We start from the raw sequence: 10,463 nt of genomic DNA, 5'->3' as shown, positions 1-10,463 counted from the left end.
AAGTTGATGCTCAAGTACTTGTTACTTCTTTCTTTAGTTATAATTGTTATCTTCTTAGTTTCAACCATTTTAGTTATTTAAAATATGCAAATCATTCACACTTTCGATTAAAATATATTTGAATATACTCTTGAATCATTCGAGATGTGAACAAAATTTAGATTGGAGAAAAATATGATCCACCGGTTCTTTTTATTGGAAATTCGCTTTTATTTAATTTTTGTTTTTAGTTGTTAATGAACATTTATACCTTAAAAAATCATACAATTATCATAATGCATATATTTTACTTTTACCTTTTCTATATTTTTTTTTTTGTTTTTTCCTCTCTTTTTCCTGGTCCACTGGTCTTCTTTTTATCTCTTCCAACAAAAATTTAAACTTTGATTTATTATTTTGCGAAAGACTAACCCCTTACTCTCTTTTAATTGAAAGGATAAGCGTGCTAATTTTCGCCCACCTTTAGAATTTAATGGAAAAGAATTAAAAATATTTGTAACATACTTTTTTTTAGTACAAGCTATGGGTGTAAGTGTGTGACACGTGGGGTTACATATAGCAAAATCAACGTGAGGATTATAAGAAAGTTGTTATTTAAACTTTTAAATTTACTAAAGTTTATCCAGCTGGAATAGCTCAGTTGGTTAGAGCGTGTGGCTGTTAACCACAAGGTCGGAGGTTCAAGCCCTCCTTCTAGCGTTTTTTATTTCATAGTTTTCTTATTATTTTTTTCAAATTCTGTCTTGTCAAATAGAAAGCTCGTGAACGTAGACCCTCAAACAGTCAAACCAAGGGGACTCAATTGTTTAAAAATATGTTTGATAGTAATATTTTTTTTATGAAAAAAATAGTAAAAATAAATACTTTTTCAACCTCTAAATTAAATTAATCTTATAAAATGAACACAATTCAAAAGTTTAATTTTGATATTAGTGGAAAAAATGTTATAAACTAAAAAATACTTTAAGTATAACCTTTGATGTAATTATTATAGAAATTGACAGTTTTTTTTTTATATAATTGATAATTAAATGAAAATGTTAATATCGTATTCTAATTAAATTCATAAGTTTATGTAAGAAGCATTAGTTTTTTTATTTTTAATATATTAATAGAGTGTATCACTAACTATAATTACAGTTTATTTCTATATGCACGGTGATTGTAGAAAAAAAAAATTGAGGGAAATATTGTATACAGAACCTCCTAATAGAGAAACAACATGATATATGAAAAGGAAATCAATATAGAAAGATAAATAAGAGCGGATAATTGTATTTATGTTTTTTTTTTTGTGAACAATTGTTTAGGATCTTGCTAATATGTGTTCATAGAGTATTAGTTAAAAAATTATTATTTTTTAATATGTAAATCATATAGAACACAAAAATCACCAAGAGTGTAATTTTACATATTTCAATAAAATAAATTTTTTACTCTTAATTCTTTAATAAAAATATCCTAAGAGTATTAATTAGTATTTATCTTATATTTATAATCTTAATTCATGTGAAAATCATAGTTAGGAGTAATAATTACGTGCTCAGAACAAAAAAATATTGTTAGTAATACACTTTCAAATAAACATTTTTATTGAGTGAAATCTACGTGGTTCTAATTAAATATGTTGATTTATTTTTTGAACCTCTGCAATTCACATAAATTCTAATTGATAAGAAAAAAACCTTTAAAAAATGTGTTAATTACTATCACTCTTTTAAAATAAATAACAATATTATTTATGATGATAAATTCATAATTTATGAATTGTAAAGAGAGTCTTTTCAAAAATTCTAAGAAATTGATCGTGTAAAGTAAAACAAAATTTCAATCTAACAAATCATAGCCAGGTTTAAACTCTCAGTGTCTAGTTGGAAATTCGGATTAGATAAAGGGGTATGTACATACAGTAGCGGAGCCAGAAAAATTATAAAGCCTGGGCAAAAATTTAAAGATAGCAAATTCACATTGTATATAATATGTAAATAGTAATCAATCAAAATAAAAGAGACTCGTCATTTTGTCAACAAAAATATAGTTTAAAATAAAAGAGATAAACATAATCTTACAATAGCGGGTTAAATAAAATTACGAGGCAAGTGTCCTTTCCGAGACTTCTTTGCGGTAAATGTTCGAATAATATCAATATCATCAAGCGACTTGAATATCTCCCGCTCGGTGTAACATACCATCAAGTCATTGAACCACACATCGTTGATCTTATTGCGCAATTTAGACTTGATAATCTTCATTGCTGAAAAAGCTCTTTCAACGGATGCTGTCGACACCGGCAATATCAAAGCTAGCTCAATAAGTTTATAAACCAATGGAAATACCAAATGTTTCTCAGTTTGAACCATCTTTATAGCCAAACTTTGAACATCTTCACAAGTGGAAAAAGAAGCATTTCTTCTCACTTGAAGCACATAAGTTTCAAGTTGATCCCTAATTGTTCCTCGGTCATCATCAGAAAAGTCTGCATGATAAATATCAGCAAGACGAGCAAGCTTATCAGCATCAAACTTGGAGAAAGAGTTCTTGGGGTCAAGACATGAGAAGCAATCAAGTATAATGTTACTTCCTTCACTAAAGCGGTGATCCATCTCCACACATATTTTATCAATAGCAACATAAAAAATCTTTGCACGGTAATGATGAAGATTAGTGATAGTCCTCCCTTCTGCTCTTGAACGACCCCGAACCGGTATTTCGTCATCCATATTTGGTACCGGAATACTTTTAGCTACACAAAATCCTTGGACATCGGCAAAAAAATTATTCCAGCCACTCTCTCTCATTGTGCCCAACCGAGCTTTGACAACATCAACTAATTCCATGGCATTCACAATATTAAGATCTTTTCTTTGCAATACATTTGAAAGCTCGTTTGTGATACCAAACAACTTTAACATTAACCTCAAAATAAAAGCAAATTTAAAGCTCTCCATTTTTTCTATCAAACCTGCTGCTTGAGATGGTCCACGTCCATCTTCATCAACCATACTAAGCACCTTTAACACGGAGGACCACATTTGATCCAAACGAAGCAATGTAGTATGATGTGAACCCCATCTAGTATCCCCGGGTCTAGTGAGACTAGATGATTGGTGTAAGCCCCTTCCTCTAGATATCTCACCACTCTCAAGTTTATTTAAAATATCTTTGTGTTGTGCCTCTGTCAAAGCATCCCTCCTCTTACAAGATGCACTTGTTGTATTCACAATCAAGGTGATGTACTCAAAGAAATCATGAATAGATGAGCAACTACTAGTAACAGACACAACAACCAATTGCAAACGGTGAGCATAACAATGGACATAGAAAGCATAAGGATTTTCATCTAGAATTTTTCTTTGCAAACCATTAAATTCACCTCTCATATTTGAAGCTCCATCATATCCTTGCCCTCGTATCCTTGAAATAGATAATGTGTACTTATCAAGAATACCATAAAGAGCATCCTTTAATGACTTAGATGAAGTATCTGTGACATGATGTAGAGCAATAAATCGTTCCACAACATTCCCTTTGTCATTCAAAAACCTAAAACAAATTCAACCAGTTTACTTGGCGGCATAGAGAGTAATAGGTAATGAAAATTGGAAATTGGAAATTGGAAAATACAACTACTAACCTCAACATCACCGCCATTTGCTCTTTGACGGATATATCACGTGACTCGTCAATAAGCACGGAGAATTGTCTATCACCAAGCTCTTCCATAATCACCTTGGTAACTTCATGTGCACAACACGTTGCAAGCTCCTTTTGAATGTCACTGCAAGTCATTTTGCAATTTTTTCCACCACGGTCAAAAGCATCCCTCACTTGTTCATTCTGAGATTTTACCCAATCTACCATCTCTCTAAAATTGCCCTTATTTAGCGAAGTAGAGGATTCATCATGGCCACGGAAAGCCATGCCTTGTGCTATGAGATATCTTGAACAATCTAAAGAACAAGTCAAACGAATCTTATACAATTCTTCTGATTCCTTGGTTGCTTTAGCAAACTTACTTGTCACACTTTGTCTTTGATTATTATAATCATTGTAGTGCTTGACACATGAGTTGTGCAAACTATTATGACTACCAACATGACCTTTCAAGCCTTGAGATGCATGCTTCCAATCTCTATATCCGCTTTTAGTGAAGACTTCAAAACCAAAGTGCTCGGCCCTCCCGGGTTGCTTAAATAGAAAACAATAAAAACAATAAGCTGCATCCTTTATCTCACTGTATTCTAACCATGTATAATTCTTATACCATGATTTACTAAATGCTCTTTTAACACTTCCAAATTGAGTACGAGGAAAGTTTGACAAATCTGGTTGCATTGGACCCTTCAATATATATGCCATCCTCACTTGGTCTTGAATATCCGGAGCATACTCATTAATTTGTTTCCTACGACCTGGATCACGCACAATCTCATTTGGATTAAACTCATTAACCACATTATTAAGTGGTGGTTCTAATTCAGCTTCCGGTTGCACAACATTCACATTCTCAATATTTTCTCTATCAACCAAAAATCTCCTCATATCTGAAATAAAGATAAAATAGTTACAAAATTGTAGCAAAGAAAATTTTAGTGTTTGCAATTGATATATTAGAAAACTCTTTTGCAACCATGTATGTAGTGCAACACAAAAGACCAAAAAGAAATTATTAACTTAAGCAATCAAAAGTCTTTTCCTCTAAGCTTTTTTCCATATTAGAAAAGCAAAAAAAAAAGGGAATAAAATATGACTTTTTCTTCTTCAATAAACGTGCTCTTAGTGGGGAAGAAAAAGAAAAAGTGTCCACTATGACTCTATGAGTTCACTGTTCACACTTGAAAAATGGAAGAAAAATTAAAGAACACGGAAGTATCACAACAAACAAAAACACTTTCCATCTTAATCACTTTTATTTTTCCTAACTTACCTTACCTGCGGCTGCTATGGGATTATGGAAGAGAAGACGGCGACGACGGCGCGGAGAGGAGGAAATAGAAGGAGTCGGCGATGGAGGGAAGAGAAGACACAGAGGAGAGGAGGAGGGAGGCGGCGGCGACGGAGGGAGTTGGAGGAACTGCCCACTGCTGGATTCGGAGAGACGGAAACTTTCCGTTTCCTTTTTCCTTTTTCCTCTTTCTTTTTTTTTTAAATTTTATTTGTTTTTTAAGACTAATAAAAAAATATTGGGCTTGTAACCAAAAAAAATGCCTAGCTGAGCCCGGGCATATGCCCCTGCTGGCCGCATGGTAGAACCGCCACTGTGTACATATGCTCTTTAACATTGTTTGTTAGAAGGGAAATAGTGTGGAAATTGAGAAAGGTGAATGCAAATAGAAGGAATTTATAAAATGAAGGTTGTTTCATATAAATGAAATGTGAAGGAAAGAAATAAAAAGTTAACAGAAAATATATAATATTTTTACATTGATTAGAGAATACAATTTATGACTTTGATTTATTTGAATACAAGCATAATTAATTATATGTCACGCAAAATTGATTATGCATTTGTATTAAGAGGTTGAAATATATATTTTAATTTTCATTTTAATTTTTTATTTCTCTTAAATCAAACAATCTTATAGTTATTCTATTTCTATTACTCTCTCTATATATTATCCACTCTATTTCTCACCTTTTGTTTCTTCCTACTAAACACGCATAGAGACTTTCACCCCCTCTTTTTCCTAAAATTTTGTTAAAAAAAGAGAATTTTGAAAATCTTCCCTTTTTTTTTTTTCTTTCAATGGCTTGAAAGCATGGAATATGAACAGATACCAAACATCATAAGTCAATTTCGTCTGACGTATAAAAATAAAAAGAGATAATATGTGATTTCTTTTGATGTTGCAAAAGACCTATCTTTAACCCAAGAAAGATAGGGGAAAATATTATGTTATAAGAACCAATCTAATGGCTTAGCTTTCTGGACCATTCAGAATTGGATTACCTATTTTTCTTGATGTGGCCTACTATGATTCCTTACCATGATGGCCAACCAAAGTCGTTATTAGAAAGCCATTAGGCGTAACTTTAGGTCTAGTGGCTGTGCATCACCAAAAGGCCTTTCAAAAGACACATTAAAGGGAGCATAAAAGCATATGTATGCGTGAGAGAGACAAAGAGAAGAAAGGACATTGAAGGAAGAAAAAAAAAGGACTAAACAGGATAGTATAGCTATTAATTTTTGAGTGAATGTTGCATATTGGCCGGTGGTGATGGGAAGGAGACTTTCCAATATACTCTTTAAGGATTAAATGTATTAACAATATATGCATAATTTTTAAATAAATTTTACTTTATAGTAAATTTTGTAATGACAAATCATTTGATTCAAATGATATTGAAGTTCAATTTTTTTTAAGTTTCAAAATTAATAGGATCCAACTGGAGACTCTGATACTATATCAAAAAATGGGTTTTTTATGAGCATAGTTTAATCCTACAAAATCCACTTATATAATTTATCTCAGTGCTATTTTCATTCGATGCGAGACTTCAATATATCTCATTTTTTTCTTATGACTCTTCCGTCATGTGTGATTTTCTCCACAAAATATGATTAAAAAGATGATCTCAATAAAAATAATCAACATATCCTTTAATGAAGATTAATTAATTATTAATAAAATTGACCATACTCGACACTAATATAATGATGATTTTGGACTATTTTTTTTTTGTAAAGGTGTCACTCGTACTTTTGCTTTTATTAATAATATTGCTGATTTTTTTTTAAAAAAAACAAACAAGCACCATGATGATAAACAAAAATTTAATTTTTTTAAAATTATGAATTTTTTACGCAATAAAATGAAGTCTAGAAAATACATGGATCACTAGCATTGTTTGGCTTTATATAAATAACTTCTAAATTGGGTGACGAGGATCTAATGGGAGAGGGTGACAGACCCACGTGATTGTCCCACCACTACCACTCTTGCTAGCATCAGTGGATGTCTTGGTTGGCTTCATGTCAACGCTAACAGCCAATCAACTCCATCAACAGAAACAATAAAGCCCAACATTTCCATTACCCACAATCACACAACAATAACAATAACACCACAGGCACCACTACTTCTCCCACCTAGTAAGAAATAGAAATAAAGAAAAAAGGTTAAGAAGTTAACATCATTAACTCATTTGACAAAAGTGTATCTTTTTTCTTCTTCTTTTTCTTTGCTTATTCTTCCCACTAACCCCATGGCTCTACACCAACATTTTATAAATGGTTTCCAACCATGGTTTTAGCCTCAACATCAAGGTTTTTAGAGTTTTTGTGATCATATAACTATTGTAATTATGATTGTATATATAAACTATATTTGTCTGTAATTTCATACAACATCAAAGATTTCAGCTAGTCATTGAAGTTCCGTAATCATGTTTGTCTATACTTGTTTGTAATATCGATTATCGTGACAAAATCGAGACTGTAACTACAATTTAAAAAATCTTGATTTCAGCCACAATTTTAAGGTATTTGAGGTCTTTACAATCACACATGACTGTAATTGTAATTACGCCAATTGAATTTATCTATAATTTTATGTGATATCAATTATCGTGACAAAAGTGAGACTGTAACTACAATTTAAAATCTTGATCTCGACGAAATTGCAAACGCGACCACGTTTGCAATTTATAACCTTCTTATCCACTCTCTTCAATTTGTTCTGCCATTTGGTAACACTGTTTTCACCCTTTTTCTAATGCTAGTGGTTTTCTCTCTCCCTCTCTGCCTCTAGTAGTTACAATTTGCAAATAGAGTCATCATCATCATGTCACACCCAAAGGGATAAAAAAAAAAACCAAAACTTGTAACACATGGGAGTTGTTGAACAAGAAATGGAAGAGGAAGAGAAAGAAAAACATACAAACAACCAAGACCAAAACAACCATAACCACCCTTCTTCTCTCCACCCAATTAAGGAAGAGTGTGTTAGTGTGAGAAAACCCTTTAGTGGTGATAGAGTGAAGAGAGATGAATGGAGTGAAGGGGCAGTGTCAACCCTCCTTGAGGCTTATGAGGCCAAATGGGTGCTAAGAAACAGAGCCAAACTCAAGGGCCATGATTGGGAGGATGTGGCACGGCACGTGTCGGCACGTGCCAACTGCACCAAATCACCAAAGACTTCAACGCAGTGTAAGAACAAGGTTGAGTCCATGAAGAAGAGATACAGATCAGAATCAGCAGCAACAGCAGATCATGCATCATCATCATGGCCTCTTTATTCACGGCTTGATCTTCTTCTTAGGGGAACTGGACCCGTGTTGTCGTCGCCGCCGCCGCCGCCTCCGGCAATGATGGCGGCGGCGATGCCGGTTCTGTCTCCGGTGGAGCCGTCGCAACCGCCGCAGCTGTCGCCGCCTCTGGCGGCTCCTTCAGGGCCACTTGCAAATGCACAAAACTCGCATGGATCCAACGGAATTGATGAGAAGCTTGCTAAGGTAAATTCAGTAGTGCACAATTTTTCGGTTTTGGGCTTATTTTTTATTTTTAATTTCTACTTGGTCATCAAATCAACTGTTATGATTTCTTCTCCTTAATTTCTGAAAAAGACTTTATTTTTTGTTTCGCGAGGTTTATTTTATATATATATATATATATATATATATATATATATATATCTATATATATATATATATAGATATATAGATATAGATAGATATTTAGAGAGGCTTCTATTTGAATTATGAGTGATTTATGATGGAGTAGTGATGTTGTGGCATGAATATGACCTTTTTTTTTTTCTTTCCTTTCTTTTGACAGAAGAAGATTACTAATGATATTTTTTATACCCTTTATTATTTTTTACATTGTTGTTTACTCGGTTTAGAGAAATTATGTTTATGCCCAAAATATGCATGATACGACCGTGTAATTTTACTATCAATTAATTAAAAAATATGGTAAATATAAATTTTATAGTAGTTTTTGATAAAAATAAATAAATTTATCATAGTGATTAGAAAATAATGTATTTTTTTACTATTATTAATCTATAAACTATTTTCTCGTAATTTATAAAAATAAGAGAGATTATAAAGGTCACATTTTAATATACATTGCTGCATAGTTAGGTTTGTTACGGCATTGTTTTTCTTATACTATTTATGTAGGTTCTAGACTACCATTGAGAAGTCATAGTCATGATAATAACTTATCAAAATCAAAATATGTGTATATATAACATGTGAAGAAATAATAATACTATTAAAAAGTACTATATTTGTAACGACTTTGTACATTTTTTTTCCCTTTTGGAGTAAAATAGTGACAATAAAATTTGAAGCTAACATTTTATACAAATTACTTATACTGTCCACTGTTAGGCTCCAGTGGGTAAGATTTTGTTATTTATGGTCTGCAAATAAAGTTAATGGCCAAAAAAATATACATGATGAATTAAAATGTCATGCTCCAATAATTCTTATTAGTAATTGTTGGCTGACTCAAGTTGTCCATTATAGTCCCACAAGCACATGCACACAACTGAGATTTGTAAGTTTAGACTAATTAATCCAAGCTACTTAATTATTTCAACTGTATATATGCTATGCAAGTGAAGTTGACATTAGACCAATTAATAACCATAAAAACGTGACACACATGTATATGCTAAACATAAACACACTATTGATACATATATTCATGATTAACAGGAAGATGGGTTAGGAACTAAGTCATCTGATCAAGTATCTAGCAAGAATCCATTGGACACAGATAGCAGCACGCCAGCACTTTATAGCAAGAAGGACGGGTTAAGATGCAACAAGAGGAAGAAGAAAACAATTGACAACACAGGGCGAAGAAGGAAAGAGTGTGTGGAGATAGCAGAAAGCTTAAGATGGCTTACAGAAGCTATGATAAGGTCAGAACAAGCAAGAATGGACACAATGAAGGAGATAGAGAGGATGAGAGTTGAAGCTGAGGCCAAGAGAGGGGAAATGGACCTTAAGAGAACTGAAATAATTGCCAATACACAGTTAGAGATTGCTAGGATCTTTGCAAGTGTCAACAATAAAGGTGTTGATTCATCTCTAAGAATTGGAAGAAGTTAAGGGTAGGTTGTGGAAGATAATTAATAAAAATGTTATTATTGTATGTGCACATAAAGTTATCAAATAATGCTATTAATATAATAAAATTTGAGTAAATAACTTATTTCCTGATGGTGTTTAAAGTGTTTTTTAGGCTGTTATTCAATCATATCATTGTATAGGTTAGATTTATTAACTTTTAAATTAATTATTTTAAAAGGTGTTTATCATAATTTTTTTACTACTGTAATTAGGATTTAGTTTAGTCACATTTAAAGTTTATTATTTCTTTTCAAGAATATATTTTAAGAAAATCAAACTTAGATCGTCCCTCACAACTTAATATATATTGTCAATTGAACTATATCTTTTAAATCTCTAATTTCTTATTAATTTATAGTATAAAATATTTTACA

At 32.1% G+C, this 10,463-nt stretch overlaps 2 protein-coding genes and 1 non-coding gene across 3 annotated transcripts; 2 read left to right on the top strand and 1 right to left on the bottom strand.

Annotated features, from left to right (window-relative positions):
* Positions 1-625: 625 nt before the first annotated feature.
* TRNAN-GUU lies at positions 626-699 on the top strand. The gene has a single exon. It is a non-coding gene; the product is annotated as a tRNA-Asn (tRNA).
* A 1,281-nt stretch (positions 700-1,980) lies between these two features.
* On the bottom strand, positions 1,981-5,218 carry LOC114387676 (zinc finger MYM-type protein 1-like). Its single transcript, XM_028347884.1, has 2 exons — positions 3,635-5,218; positions 1,981-3,543 (listed from the first exon to the last, which is right to left on the bottom strand). The coding sequence occupies exons 1-2, from the start codon at positions 4,540-4,542 to the stop codon at positions 2,079-2,081; spliced, it is 2,373 nt and encodes a 790-aa protein (XP_028203685.1). The 5' UTR covers positions 4,543-5,218; the 3' UTR covers positions 1,981-2,078.
* A 1,847-nt stretch (positions 5,219-7,065) lies between these two features.
* On the top strand, positions 7,066-10,180 carry LOC114385726 (trihelix transcription factor ASIL1-like). The gene is made up of 2 exons (XM_028345771.1): positions 7,066-8,454; positions 9,670-10,180. The coding sequence occupies exons 1-2, from the start codon at positions 7,831-7,833 to the stop codon at positions 10,066-10,068; spliced, it is 1,023 nt and encodes a 340-aa protein (XP_028201572.1). The 5' UTR covers positions 7,066-7,830; the 3' UTR covers positions 10,069-10,180.
* Positions 10,181-10,463: the final 283 nt, after the last annotated feature.

Source organism: Glycine soja, chromosome 15, assembly GCF_004193775.1.
Source record: "Glycine soja cultivar W05 chromosome 15, ASM419377v2, whole genome shotgun sequence".
NCBI lineage: Eukaryota > Viridiplantae > Streptophyta > Magnoliopsida > Fabales > Fabaceae > Glycine > Glycine soja.
This window is presented reverse-complemented; position numbering and strand designations above follow the sequence as displayed.

Excerpts from the sequence above, each read along its gene's own strand:
- LOC114385726 (XM_028345771.1), top strand. The coding sequence starts at position 7,831 with ATGGGAGTTGTTGAACAAGAAATGGAAGAGGAAGAGAAAGAAAAACAT. Across the intron at positions 8,455-9,669 it reads TTGATGAGAAGCTTGCTAAG|GAAGATGGGTTAGGAACTAA; the intron begins GTAAATTCAGTA and ends CATGATTAACAG.
- LOC114387676 (XM_028347884.1), bottom strand. The coding sequence starts at position 4,542 with ATGAGGAGATTTTTGGTTGATAGAGAAAATATTGAGAATGTGAATGTT. Across the intron at positions 3,544-3,634 it reads CAAATGGCGGTGATGTTGAG|GTTTTTGAATGACAAAGGGA; the intron begins GTTAGTAGTTGT and ends AATTTGTTTTAG.